Source organism: Sinocyclocheilus grahami, unplaced genomic scaffold, assembly GCF_001515645.1.
Source record: "Sinocyclocheilus grahami isolate Dianchi unplaced genomic scaffold, SAMN03320097.WGS_v1.1 scaffold1289.1, whole genome shotgun sequence".
In the NCBI taxonomy this organism is placed as follows: Eukaryota; Metazoa; Chordata; class Actinopteri; order Cypriniformes; family Cyprinidae; genus Sinocyclocheilus; species Sinocyclocheilus grahami.
The window spans coordinates 341,778-357,564 of record NW_015506468.1 but is presented as its reverse complement, the minus strand read 5'-3'; the positions used below and the strand labels follow the sequence as shown (position 1 = coordinate 357,564).

Sequence of the window (15,787 nt, the reverse complement as noted above, 5' to 3'; positions counted from 1 at the left end):
AAATCTCCCAGCATATTAAAATAGTTCTGAAGTCATAACATAATAGTCTTCATGTAATTGTGCGAAAATTACGCTTTATTAATCGAAACTGTAAATTTGTGTGAAAAGGAATAAAAGGTGTCAGAGTTTTACTGCCTCTAGTGTTCATTTCTTTTGGAAACTGCAGTGATATGTACTTATTGGTACGTATTTCGCGTCTCGCGAAAAACTGCCCCAGGTACGTTTTTGCCATAAGACCAGGTAGCAAAAAAACCGCATGAGGGTGGTGTGAGTAAATGATCACAGAATTTTCATTCTGCTTTAGTTGCATTAGTTACCATGAACTAACAGTGAGCAGCATTTTTATTTAATGTTAATTTATAAATATACTGTGTTTTTTTTTTTTGAAGAGTAGAGTACGTTTTACAAGAACATACGATTTCAATCTCTACATCATTAGTTTCTACTTTCAGTTTTTAGTTTAAAATTCCATGTTTAATTTTACTTGCCAACATTTTATAATAATGTTTCATTTGTTAACATTAGTTAACTACATTATTTTATATAAACTAACAATGAAAAATACTTCTAAAACATTTTTTATTAATCTGAGTTCATGTTGAATCCAATATTTACTAATGCATTATTAAAATCAAAAGTTGTATCTATTAATATTATTTAAAGGACCTGAGCTAACATGGACTAACCATTAACATTTTATTAAATAAAGGGAAAAAAAAAATGTAATAAATACTGTAACAAATGTTTTACTCTTTGTTAGTTAACGTTAGTTAACGTATTAAGTATAGTTAACAAATGGAAACTTGTTGTAAAGTTACCAAAAGGCTATAAGTATTGTTTATTGTTATTCATGTTAATATGTTAATGTATACAAATTTATTGTAAATTGATAACTAATTTTATATACTTGTGTGTTGTATTGTTTGTACTTTCTAGTAGTAGTAACCCATAAATAATAGATTTAATTTTTAGATTCAATAATAGATCCAAAATCCAACATCCAGTTTTGAAAGCATTTAATCTGATATATATTTATTTCCTTCCTTTATCGGTAACCATGGTAGTAGAGAATCATAGGTTGATCGTTGGTTGATTACACCGTAAACCACAAATGTCACATTACTCAACCCCTGACAGCATGACAGGTATGGCCAAAGCTTTAAAATAACCAAAAAATATAATAATAATAACCAAAAAATGTTGCTTCTTATTTTTGATTTGAATAAAATTATATTTAAAATCTGCACAAAAGTTAATAGATATTATAACAAATTCAATAAACTGATATTTTGTATTAGTACTCTCTTTTTTCAATTAGTACTCTCTTAAATTTAATTTAAATCTGCATAAAAATAATCTGATATTATGCAACAGACACAACAGAGAGATATCATGCATTAATTCTCTCTGAATAATAAAGAACTTTAGTCTACATCTGAGATGACACACACAGGAAGCACAGGGCATGACAACCCCTCTAAAATAATTTCCTACAAGCCAGCATGCCTGACATTCTCAACCACAAAAAAAACCCCCACAAACAACCCCCTAAAGTACTTAGACATGCAAAAACGTACGTTTTCTTCTCCACACAAACACACACAAAGTCTTCCCAACACACCCTTATGCCTGGGGATCAGTGTTTACTCTCACATGTTTATATGAATTTACTGGGGAACCATTAAACACTGGCTGCCAACCAAACTGTACGACTGCCATGGAGGATGAGAGGCTGCGTCCCTATAGACAACAAATCTGGCCTCTCAGCCCTGTTCATCTGGCCCTGCTGTGAGGAATCGGACACAGCTTGTTGACAATAGAGCTCATGTGCGCTGATGCTTCTCTGCAGTCAGCCAAGAGTAGACCCAGAGTTCAACTCAAATAATCAAAGCACGCTGTGACGTCCAGAGCACCACACCCTGAACAGAGACTTCAGAATCATGCCTGCGAGGTGATATCATAGAACAGAGGACAATCCCACAGGGATCCTGACTGGCTGACTGACATGCTCTCTGTGTAAGATTGTGGTCATTTCAACCACTTACAAGAGGAAAGAGGGAAGAGAAGAACACATACTGGCTACATACAGATGCAGTGAGAAAGACAGTGAGAAAGTGAGAAAAGACTAAACAAAAGGCCAAAGGGTGGAGACAACAAAGATGATGGGTGAACAGGGCTGACATTTCTTCACATTTATTTTCTTTGATGAATATAAAGTTCTAAAGAACAGCATTTATTTGAAACAGAAATATTTTGTATAATTTGAAGTGTCTTTACTGTCACTTTTGATCAACTGAATGCATCTGTGCTGAATAAAATTATACATTTCCATGAACAGACAGATGACAGATAGATAGATAGATAGATAGATAGATAGATAGATAGATAGTAGCACAACTGTTTTTAACATTGATAATAACAATAAATGTTTCTTGAGCAGCAAATCAGCATTTTAAAATATATGCAATTAGAAATTGTTTTATTTTAAATTGTAACAATACTGGAATCGATTCATTGAACCAGACAGTTTGAACTGTTCAAAGAAATGAATTTAAAAACTGCCTCTGAAGCTTATGCTTGAGGTACTATTAAAATGGCTATCAATGTTCTTGCAATCATGATTGAAAAGACAAAGAAGGATCGCAAAGTCTTTAGGACACAGTCTTTTGGAAGTTATCATTCACATTTATGGGTGGGCGATATGACCAAAAGATTACAGACAGACAAACGATAGATAGATAGATAGATAGATAGATAGATAGATAGATAGATAGATAGATAGATAGTAGCACAACTGTTTTTAACATTGATAATAACAATAAATGTTTCTTGAGCAGCAAATCAGCATTTTAAAATATATGCAATTAGAAATTGTTTTATTTTAAATTGTAACAATACTGGAATCGATTCATTGAACCAGACAGTTTGAACTGTTCAAAGAAATGAATTTAAAAACTGCCTCTGAAGCTTATGCTTGAGGTACTATTAAAATGGCTATCAATGTTCTTGCAATCATGATTGAAAAGACAAAGAAGGATCGCAAAGTCTTTAGGACACAGTCTTTTGGAAGTTATCATTCACATTTATGGATGGGCGATATGACCAAATTTTATATCACGACATGAGTAATTTTATATTCCACGGTAATGATATATAGCACAATATAGTTATTTTTGCTTTAAATAAGGTCTTTATGATATCAAAATTTTTGATACCATAGAAATGTCATAATTCTAGTCACCAGTGTCAATATCACAAAAAAACTAATACTAGCCTCAATTAAAAAAAAAAAAAGCTCACTCAAGACAAGTAAACAGTCAGCAATTAAATAAAAATAATACTTAAAAAAAAAGAATTACAAGCAATAGGACAAAAACACTACAGTCGAACAAATAAATAAGAAATACTACACATTGTATAAAGTAATCAAATGTATAAAAACTGCATATTCTTCACTGTGTAAATTAAATATTTCTTCTTATTAAAGTTACAAAAGTGATTTAGTCAAGAGAAGTGAGAGATTATTAACATTAACATGAATGACTTTATCACTTTAAGAGCTGCCCTTATCCAATATACAGTTCTTTCTCAGCTGTTTGCTTTCACTTAAGACCTAAATTACTGTGTTTACAAGGATACTTGCAAAGACGGGTATTTTGACACTTACAAGTGTGTGTATTAACTGTTAAAAATTTGTAGCGGAATGAGTTCTCTAATTGCATTTCAGTGGCTTAAAATCACTTGTTCTTAAACCGCAATGCTTAAAAACGTGTGCACACAATACGATTTCAAGACCACGTAGCACAGCAACGTCACATGAGCATTTAACTGTGATAGAGACGATAGTCCAAAATCTCTACTGGTTGTCAAATTTCTACCGGTTAATCGTGTATACCGGTATATCGCCCACCCCTATTCCCATTGTTGTTTTATCTTATATTGCCAACAAAACGATTGCATTTGTACTGTTCCATATAGTCCATTTGGGTGAAAGACAGAAATTGATAAGTTCAAAAAAGGGAGCACTATTAAAAAGGAGAAAAATGGCAAGATCCATAGAAAACAAATCAAGAGAGAGCAAGTGAAAAACTGGATAAGGAAGGATAATTATATGCAGAGTTCACATGCAGGTTTTGTGCTGAACTTCATGTGAACCATCTCTCTCTACCCTCTTAAAATGTCACCCCTGTAGTGAAAGAGAAAGAGCAAGACTGAGGAGAGAACATGAGTGATAGAGAGAGGATAGGGAGGATAGGAGGAATGGAGCAGAGGATGTGTTCCAGCATAGACGATCAAAACAAGCCCAGTAGGAGCACTCAAAGACACACCAGAGACTCAGTAAAGCAAACACAGTACAGGTCAGAGGCCTTCAGAAGTGACCTCACCCTGCAATTAATACCTCTTAATCCTTCATCCCATTATGGTCAGATATTATTTAACCATGAGAATGGGATATAGGATACCTTTCTGGCAGTACTGTAGCATATTACTATAATGCAATGTGATGCAACAAAGGTAGTCATGTGGTTTTCTAACTAGAAATGGAATGGTCTCCGTTTACAAAAAGGCACCAAACTATTGTTTGTCTGGTTTCAGGTGCACTACAGTAAATGTTGGTTGCTTTTGTAAATTAAGGTAAAGTTTGAAATTACATTATGTGGTAATCAACATCGTGCCACATATGCTGTTGAAAACGTCTGAGTTGTACTGAACACAGAACATTAATTTTATTGACTGAAATCAATCCTTATTTAAATCAACACTGACATTAATCATTACTGTCTGGCCCAATTAACTGGTAAAAATTTAGCAAATCCTTGTCCAGTTGAGGTTACTTGACCAGTTGAAATGATTATTGATTGCTGGACTGTTGAAACAGCATGGCTTAGGGACAGAGATCCTGCTATCTTATAGTGCAGCACAACACATACATAACCTTACAGATTCTTACACACAAAGAAAATTCTGGAAGCAAAATTATCACACATGTGATAGAACTTTACGACAGGTTTGAGAATTATTACTGAAATAACCAGAGATCAACTGCTAATCATTTTACAGAAGTTTATTTTTGACATTTATGCATTTTTATCTAATAAGATATCATTTTTGTAATATTGGATTCACTGATAAATGGCGAAATTTTGTAGGCGCTTCAAGCATTATGTGCATGGCAATCGCTGTCAGATAGGCTGCAGACACACTATTCTCTGTAAAAGACTAAAAATAGCGGTGTCAGCAGGTGTTTCATAATGTTTCAACATGAATAATTCAGATCAAATAGATTTAATGTGTTGTAATGTAATATATATAATGTAATGTATTTGCTGTTTTGCTTGTTACTTTTCTGACAATGTACAATAATTATTTGAGTTGACTCCCTTGTCATTTATGTTCTCCAAAGCATTAAACTGTCAATTAATTTTTTCCTATTGTTATTATTACTGTTAATTTCAAATACTTTTACATTTTTAATTCAAATTGCAATTAAGCATTCGGTTTGCAACCTCAATTCAAATTCAGGAATTTAACTGATATTCACAATTCAATTCTGAATGGTGCTCAACCTTAGCTTACAAATGGCGCTTTTTATAAATAATGTGGTTACAAACACACAACTCCACAAACCTGATTCTAGATACACTCGAATGCACAAGTGTGCAGCATACCTGATTAAAGAAAAACAGAGCAGAGGTTACAGACAGAGACCACCTGCTAAAATAAAAAAAAACTGCCACAGTGAGAGAGAATGAGAGAAACAATATCAAAGAATCAGCAGTGACTGACATATGGAGGTACAAAGACACAGGTCTTCAGTCATTCTGCAATCAAAACAGAAAATTCAAAGCAATAATGTAACATACTACACCTTTCAGGGGGAAGTCGTGGTTGCGGGTTTGAGTCTTAGATCTAGCAGAGATTGTTGGTGGGAGGAGTGAATAACCAGCACTCTCTTCCACTCTCAATACCATGACTAAGGTGAGACCCTTGAGCAAGGCACCGAAACTCCAACTGCTCCCCGGGCGCCTCAGCAATATGGCTGCCCACTGCTCCATGTGTGTGTTCACTACTGTGTGTGTGCACTTGGATGGGTTAAATGCAGAGCACAAATTCCGAGTATGGGTCGCTTTGCTTCACTTCACATTTAATTCAATGTGATATTCTGTTACTTGATCGATATAGGTTTTTTTAATGTCTGCTGCTACAGCAAATTACATGTACACAAACTTGCTGAAATTAAAAGAAAGCGTTTTACTCTTACCATTGACTCATAATTAAAAAAAGAACCTAAACTAAAACTTCAACTAAAAATATAAATATTATTAAAAATATGAATAAATACTACAATATCAAATATATAAATAATATTACTCTGTGTGTGTGTGTGTGTGTGTATAGATATAGACTGTGTTCCACCTGCCTGTCTAAAAGTTTGTGCTGACCAACTGACCCCCATTTTTACACAGATCTTCAACAGATCTCTGGAGGAGAGTGAATTTCCCTGCTGCTTCAAACGCTCCACTATCATTCCGGTCCCCAAAAAAACCAAAATCACTGGACTTAATGATTACAGACCTGTTGCTGTCACGTCTGTTGTCATGAAGTCATTTGAGAGACTGGTGTTGGCCTATCTGAAAGACATCACTGGACCCTTGCTGGATCCTGTTCAGTTTGCGTACAGAGCAAACAGGTCTGTGGATGATGCAGTCAACACTGGACTGCATTACATCCTGCAATACCTCGATAGACCTGGGAATTATACAAGGATCTTATTTGTGGACTTCAGTTCAGCCTTCAATACCATCATGCCTGACCTTCTCTCAGACAAACTGACCCAGCTCTCCATACACGCCCCAATCTGTCAGTAGATCACCAGCTTCCTGACAGACAGGCAGCAGCTAGTGAGGTTGGGGAAACTCACATCCAGGACCCTCACTATCAGCACTGGCACCCCTCAGGGTTGCGCTCTCTCCCCACTGCTCTTCTCCCTGTATACGAATGACTGCACTTCAAAGGACCCCTCTGTCAAGCTCCTGAAGTTTGCGGACAACATTACAGTCATCTGCCTCATCCAGGATGATGAGTCTGCTTACAGACAGGAGGTTGAGTCTGGTGCAGTCACAACAACCTGGAGCTCAACACGCTCAAAACAGTGGAGATGATTGTGGACTTCAGAAGAAACCCCCCTGCACTCCCCCCACTCACCATCATGGACAGCACTGTGAATACAGTAGAGTCATTCAAGTCCCTGGGCACCACCATCTCTCAGGACCTGAAGTGGGACACTCACATTTACTCTATTGTAAAAAAGGCCCAGCAGAGGCTGTACTTCCTTTGCCAACTGAGGAAGTTCAACCTGCCACAAGAGCTGCTCACACAGTTCTACTCAGCTGTCATTGAGTCTGTCCTGTGTTCATCTATAACTGTTTGGTTTGGCTGAGCTACCAAATCAGACATCAGGAGACTACAACGGACAGTCAGGACTGCTGAGAGGATTATTGGTGCCCCCTGCCTATGCATCAAATATAGAAAGCAACAATGTAACGTAAAATAAAGCTCACCACACATAAGCATGCAAAAAGTATCCCAGTCAAACCACAAACACACTGCCAAAAACTCATATAATGTTTGTGTATAGGATAAAGTTTGGGGTGGGGCTGGAGAATGTCCTTTTCAGGCTTTTTTCCCATTTCAGATGTATTAGTTTATCCTGTAATGGACAGATGGTCATATGAATAAAACACACTCGGAGAGATCAGCAGAAGGACACTGTCACTATAGGACAGTTTCACATGAAAGGACTGTGAGTGACATTACAGTACTCCAACTAACGTCTTCATCCACTCATAAAACAGCATGTATCCATCCATATATTCAAACCATCAAAAATACATTCAAGATTACTTCACAGGGCTGTGAATTACATTGAAGACTTGCAGAAGGAGAGACATCTATCTATCTGTCTATCTATCTATCGTCTGTTTGTAAGGCCTATGCACAATGATGTGCACTGGCAAGGTGAAGTAGTTAAATTTTGGTCTTTTTCTCACAGAATGTTATTACGGAACTTGAAATATTGCACACAAATTACGTTTTTTTTAAGCTTGAAAGCATCCCCACTCATTGTAACTAGCCTACATAAAAAGGATACAATTCCTTTTTTTATGAAGCTTCAGAATTTCTCCTTTTGTGTTCCACGGTGAAAAGAAATTCATATGGGTTTGGATTGGAACAACTTGAGAGGACATAAAAGACAGAAATTTCATTTTTTGGTGAACTGTTCCTTAAATCTCAGACTGACAAGCACTTCTCTGACAGATTACATGGCATTTTGAAATGAAACAGACATCTGTGGAGATTGTAAAAGATAAGGGAAATACAAGGTCAGATTATTCAGTTAAGCTCTTTTATAAGCTCCTCACCTTCCCAGAAAGCACTCTGAGTGACACTGCCCATAGTGTTCTAGGGACTATTTTTTAGATATACAGCATTAGAGTAACCAAATTTTGATAAAAGTGCTGCCGAAAACTACACATAGGAGATTGTAACAATAGTCCCACTGAAGGCGAGCATGATGAACCCATGTGCAGCTTTAGCCTAAATAATAAACCAAAACAGAACAAACCAACAAACACATGAACTAAACTAGATCTTGACATTACCATGAACAAAACTCAGGTTACACAGTACAAAGCTAGACAAGACACAATGGCGACATGAGGGCCATATATATCAAATAAAAGGGGTCACATGACATAATCCAACCAATCAGAACAAGACACATGAACTAGAAAACCATTCAGAACATGACACATAGCACAAATGAACCAATAGCAGGATCACATGAGGGCAAGGGAAGCACATAACATGACAGGAACCATGACTATGATAAAAAAAACAAAATAAAGACATGAAAACAATGAACATGAAATAAAACCTAAACAAATGTTATATATTCCCCACTCTAAGGGTGGCACCTGCTGCCCTAGTGAAACACCCACCCTAAAACCAAACAAAAGAGTCCAGGAGGGTGGTGGAGTGGAGGTGGTCTAGGGGGTGAGGTGGAGGACCAGGCCCGTGAATCAGAAATGAACCATGGCATGGATTGTGGAGCAGTGGCATGCCTGGACCGTGGAGTAGTCAGCAAGACCATGGGCCATGGAACAAGGGTAGGTCTAGACGTGGAGCAGTGGGCAAGACCATGGGCTGTGAAGCAGTGCTGGACCTGGTCCGTGGAGCAATGGCAGGTCTGAAACATGGAACAGAGGTGGGCCTGGACCGTGGAGCAATGAAGGAAACCATGGACTGTGGAGCAGAGGTGGGCCTGAACCGTGGAGTATTGGAAGACCTAGTCCGTGGAGCAGTGGCAGAGACCATGGTGAAGCCGGCAGAGCAGGAAGCCAGGGTGAAGCCAAAGACCACCAGGGCGGAGCAGGTGGGACAAAGGATCCCCACGGTGGAGCAGATGACCACCAGAGTGGAGCCAGCAGAGCAGGAAGCCAGAGTCGAGCAGGAAACCAAGGTGAAGCCTGCGGAGCAAAAGATCACCACAGGTCAGGAGGCCATCGCGGAGCAGTGACATGGACAGACCACCAGAGTAACCTTGAACGGTCTCAGTGGCAGTAACATGACAGCCAGAGTGTTCAAAGATGGCCTCCATGGCCGTGGCAGAACAGACAGAGAGTTCAGAGATGGCCTCCTTGGCCATGACAGGACAGGCAGAGAGTTCAGGGAAGGCCTCCTAGGCTGTGACAGGACAGGCAGAGAGTTCAGGGAAGGCCTCCTTGGCCGTGACAGGGCTGACTGTGAGTTCAGAGATGGCCTCCCTGGCTGTGACAGAACTGGCAGAGGGTTTATGTTTGACCACTGTGGTCAAAACAGGACAGGCAGGAAACTCACAGGTTGGCGCCAACACAGGACTGAGTTCAGGGGCTAGAGAGATGACCACCAGAGTGGAGCCAGCACAGCAGGAAGCCAGAGTCGAGCAGGAAACCAAGGTGAAGCCTGCGGAGCAAAAGATCACCACAGGTCAGGAGGCCATCGCGGAGCAGTGACATGGACAGACCACCAGAGTAACCTTGAACGGTCTCAGTGGCAGTAACATGACAGGCAGAGTGTTCAAAGATGGCCTCCATGGCCGTGGCAGAACAGACAGAGAGTTCAGAGATGGCCTCCTTGGCCATGACAGGACAGGCAGAGAGTTCAGGGAAGGCCTCCTAGGCTGTGACAGGACAGGCAGAGAGTTCAGGGAAGGCCTCCTTGGCCGTGACAGGGCTGACTGTGAGTTCAGAGATGGCCTCCCTGGCTGTGACAGAACTGGCAGAGGGTTTATGTTTGACCACTGTGGTCAAAACAGGACAGGCAGGAAACTCACAGGTTGGCGCCAACACAGGACTGAGTTCAGGGGCTAGAGCAGGCTCTGGAACAGATTCATGGATAGGGGCAGGCTCTGGAGTAGACTCATGGACTGGAGCGCAGTGTACAGCCCAAACACACAAAAGGGCAAGCGCCATCATGGGCAGTACAGCTGATGGAGGGAGGACCTCCGGGTTGGACAGCACTAAGGCCACGGAGTTTGAGTGCGTTGAGGCCACCGGGGTGCCAGCCGCTCATACCGACATAATTGGTGGATCATTACACTGGCAATTTGTCTTATCTGTCTTGGCCCAAGCTCCACATACGCAGGAGTTTGTGTCCTATAGCCCCCCCCAAAAAAATCCTTAGGGGGAATTTCCATGGCGGCCTTGGCGTGACGGGTTCTGCCGTGGCGGCCATCTTGGCTGATGACTCAAGCGTGGCAGCCATGACGTGGTGAGGCCCTGGCTTGGCAAGCATGACGTGAGCAGCACCTGGCATGGCAGGCATGACATGACGAGGGGACTCAGGCTTGGTGGGTACTGTGGGATTGCAGGGCTCCTCATCCGCACTTCCCACAGTAAATGATGAGCCACATAACAGCATGGCATAAACTACTGGGGGTGTGCACCCGAGTTTGGAAGACAGCATTCACATCATCCAAACGTACCGAACTCTGATGTCAATAAAACCCATATGCGCACCAAAAGTGCTAGTGTGAAAGCACTCTTTATTAATAAACCAAAATGTGATACAAAACATGAACTAAACTAGATCTTGACAAGACCATGAACAAAACTCACCAACAGCAGGTTACACAGTACAAAGCTAGACAAGACACAATGGCAACATGAGGGCCATATATATCAAATAAAAGGGGTCACATGACATAATCCAACCAATCAGAACAAGACACATGAACTAGAAAACCAATCAGAACATGACACATAGCACAAAGAAACCAATAGCAGGATCACATGAGGGCAAGGGAAACACATGACATGACAGGAACCATGACTATGATAAAAAAAACAAAAAGAAATAAAGACATGAAAACAATGAACACGAAACAAAACCCAAACCTACGTTACAGAGATATAAACTCGGTCTGCATCTATTTTCACACTTCCTCTGCAGCCAGAAGTACCACTTCATGATTACAAAAGATAACATGCCACTTACACATGATTGAATATAATCAGCATGGCTGATTCTTCAAAGTGAGCACAAGGCCGGTTCAAACACTCTAAACACACCACATCATTATCCCTTACATAGAGGACAATGTATTTGAACTCAAGGAGGAAACCATTTTCAAGCACCAATGTAATTACACCTCTGAATTCAACTACTTATCCACTAAATGTGCATTTATGTATTCTAAACATTTAGTTTAAGCTGCTGAGATTAGGAATACTCAGAGGTGCTCATTCATAGCTCAGGAGATTGAGTTCTCATTTATATTTCATTTAACTTTGTTTCAGATCTTTCTCTGAAATTCCATGGGAGCACTAAAATAAACACAAATGAGACAACTGTGGACAAACGGTAAGAGTATAGCGCCATAAAATGAATGTGGGGAGAATTAGCCAGACAATCCAGTGCTGAGGCAGTTTGATAAGAAAATTTTATTTATTCCAGATTTTGCATGTCTAAGCAAATCTGAATTATTTTTTTTTAGTTCTCTTCTGCAAACTGGAGATATGAGATTACTCTGGTCCGTTTCGCAGGAGAAGCAGGGGTCTTCGTTTGCTCTCCATTGATCTCATTGGTGTCTCAGAGAAACAAATGAGATATTCAAGAGATATTTTTATTTATTTATCTATAATATGGGTCAGTCAAGAGTTTTTCCACACAAATTCCTAAATGCACACCAGAAGGAAACTTCAAGTTAGACCTGATGAGAATCCAATGACTTATTCATGAAAAAAATGTCTCGATCTCAATATACATACAATTAGTTATATTGTGTTTGATGGTTTGCTAGATACAGATGAGTCATTTTTATTAGTTATGACATGCTGAAAAGATCTGTATATTGTCTTCTGACTTAACTATACAGCAATTGTTGTAACTTTTCATGAATCCTACACTCTGGCTAACATGGCATTATGCAATAAGTATGTAATAGCCTAGCAATATTTTTTAATGCATGTGTACCAAATTAAACTTTGTACATATCTCATATCTATGTAGCTAAAAAGTACATATCTAATTCGCTACCAAAGCATGTGAGCGAAGCGGAGCGGTGTGACGCGCCGCTACGTTTTCCACTCTATGGACGTGCGCTCCACTCAGTCGCTCTAACCGCCCAAGCAAGCGCTCCGCTAATATTCCGCTCACGCTCACCGTAAACTGATTCCCGCTCAGATCCCGCTCCGTTCTGTAAAGAACAAATTTGCGTGCATTATATTAGATTATACATTACTGCTGCCTATATCTAGCCTACATTCTGTAGGACTACCTATTGGTTCGGGTCAGTTTTTTTTAAATAATATTTTAATAGGCCTAAGTGGTGTTGGCTAATATCTTCTGTACTCTGTAGTTCTGTATTTAGGCCTATATACAGCTGTGTCTTAGCGTAGGTCTACAGTTTAACTGAGATTATTCATACGGAGCTCCGAATATAATTCGAATTAACAATTCGTTTCTACGACGTCAGCAGGTTTTATTATTTTTTTAATTGAGCGAGCGGCGCTGAGTGTATTGAGCGAGCGGAGCGGAATCTTCAGAAAGGCGCTCTGCGCTCTTAAGGAAATATTACCACTCCGCTCACCCTCCGCTCCGCTCACATGCTCTGTTCGCTACTGAAGTGAAGTGAAGTGAAGTGAAGTGACATGTGGCCAAGTATGGTGACCCATACTTGGAATTAGTGCGCTGCATTTACCCATCCAAAGTGCACACACACAGCAGTGAACACACACAAACCGTGAACACACACCCAGAGCAGTGGGCAGCCATTTATGCTGCGGCGCCCGGGGAGCAGTTGGGGGTTCGGTGCCTTGCTCAAGGGCACCTCAGTCGTGGTATTGAAAGATACAATTACAGACTAGCAGAATTAGAAAAGAAACCTAAAACCCTTTATTTTGGGCTTATAAGCTCTTAATAAGTCAAGTCAAGTCACCTTTATTTGTATAGCGCTTTATACAATACTGGTTGTGTCAAAGGAGCAGTAAAGCATAAATAACAGTAAAGCAAACATTTTTAACCAAGAAGGATTGCTTTACCAACGCCACACTCTTGTAATTCGCCAACATGCTAACGCCACATGTAAACGATGTTTGCAAACAATGAACCTGTTACATGGCGGGAACAACATTACTTACTTGAATCTCCCTTGGCAGTGTTGACACTGATCCCCAGCCCATCCGCGTTCACAGACGCAAGTTCCATTGATACATCTACCAAAGATGCAGTTTTTATCACAGGTTTTAGAATAGGATCCTTCAGTGCACACTAACAAGTAAAACACCATAAAAGTGAACAGGTACGTCCTGAGCTCCTGAATCCTGAAGCGTGGAGACATTCTTCTTCTGCCAAAATCCATCCTCCTGATCTCCTCTGATCTAAGCACAGAGATGAGGTTACAGCCTTCACTAGACTTTAGCTTTTAAACTGTGAATTCTCCACTCCTCGTAGTTTTGTGACAATTTGTAGTTTGTTGTCATACAATGCATGAATTTATTAACGTTATATCCAATATGTAACGTAACTTTCTCCAGTCTGCTCTGAGGTAAAGCATCCACCGGCGCGTCATTCCCCCCAAAAAAGCCTTGTTGTCCAAAACCGCCTCATTTATATCATTCCAGAAATAGCGACATTTGAGATACAGATGTGCAGTTATTTTCGTAAGCTGTGCCTCCACCGTCGCAAAAATAACAGCATGATTTCAGCATGACTTCTCAAACAATAAGCCTTGCTGATGTTGCCACTTCGCATTTGCGTCGCTCAGAGATGCACTCGGAGGGGAATGACAGCGCAACTCCCATCCAAAACAATGTGCAGTTCCCCGCTGCTGCTGCTGCTGCTGCTGAGCTCAGAGCCGACGAATCGCACTACTGGAAAGGTTTGGCTTATGAATATTAAGTAGATTACGCTGACGTTGCTTGGTAACTTTCCTGTAGCGTCCAATCAGTCACGTGACGCAATTAATATTCAAGAGCCAATCCTTTATCATAGCAGGATAGGAAACTCCTAGTCGTCTTACATTTAAAGCAATAGCGCCCTATTAATTTGTGCAGAACATCGCGTCAAGCGGGTCATCATAAAAGTTGTGGTTTCGTGCATTACAGATATTTTGGGGGGAGGTACGGAAGCTTTAAGAGGCCATGCATTTTTTGGCTTGTTTTGTCAAAGTCACAACTTAAAGGGATATTCCACCCAAAAATGATAATTCTGTCATAATTTACTCTCCTCATGTTGTTCCAAACTGTATGTTTTATTTCTTCTGCGGACTACAAGAAGATTTTGTCAATATTTTCATTATCTCAATATAAACGTTTTTTTCTCTCTCTCTCTCTCTCTTTTCTTCTTATTTAGCCTATCTAGAGCAGTGCTATTTATTATTAGCAATGTGCTATGTAAGGGATAATGTACATCCAGCCGGTTGTTATCTCAGAATAAACCCCTTCAGGCTGATACAAGACCCCTCCGCGATCACCCTGTCAGGGTTTATTCTGAGATAACAACCGGCTGGATGTACATTATCCCGGTTATTACACGGCTACTTGCCACATAAGTAAATAATTAGACGCGAAATATTGATTTGAGTTGAAATATTTGGACGCAAAGCTTCCGTGAAGACAGCAGTTGCGAGCAAGCGGCAAATTCAAACTAGACGGACATTTAAGGGAAACGGTGCAGTCAAACCACTTATTACACAACATTTCACCACAAAAATAATTAAGGCAATAAAATAATTAAGACGAAAATGTTTTAAAACCTTACCAGTTTGTTAGTTCTTTTATAATCCATTACAGCGTACAAAACAATCGTAGCAAAATGGCAGCAGCTGCGTTTGTATGATACCAGGATGACATAATTAAATAATTGCACACCATTTTGAATCGAGTTTTAATATTTTATTAGCTTTTTTAAAAAAAAACCCCGCAAAGCTTCCACCAAGAAAAAAACAGTTCAAGCAAGAGTACAGCGCCGACTGCTGTTACCCGGATGAGCCTGTGTTATTAGCTTTTACCGGTTATCATCGAGGGATAGCATACCTCGGAATGTCGCGACTGACCAATCAGAATCAAGTATTCCACAGAGCCGTGTAATAAATAGCATCAATTAATATTTTTAATTTCAAAACGTTTTCATTTGAGCATTTTAGCTTTCATTTTATATTGTCATTTTTAATATATTTTGTATATGTTTTTTATATTTATAATTATTAATATTGTTATTTATTTATTTTAGGACAGTTAGGTTA

The 15,787-nt window shown here is 39.7% G+C and overlaps 1 protein-coding gene across 1 annotated transcript in view; it reads right to left on the bottom strand.

Annotated features, from left to right (window-relative positions):
* LOC107568888 (attractin-like protein 1) overlaps positions 1-14,395 on the bottom strand; it is a 37,873-nt gene extending 23,478 nt beyond the window's left edge. The window contains exon 1 of the mRNA XM_016254884.1: positions 13,683-14,395. Within this exon, the coding sequence (XP_016110370.1) occupies positions 13,683-13,903 (221 nt within the window). The 5' untranslated portion in view covers positions 13,904-14,395. The remainder of the gene's footprint in view (positions 1-13,682) is intronic.
* Positions 14,396-15,787: the final 1,392 nt, after the last annotated feature.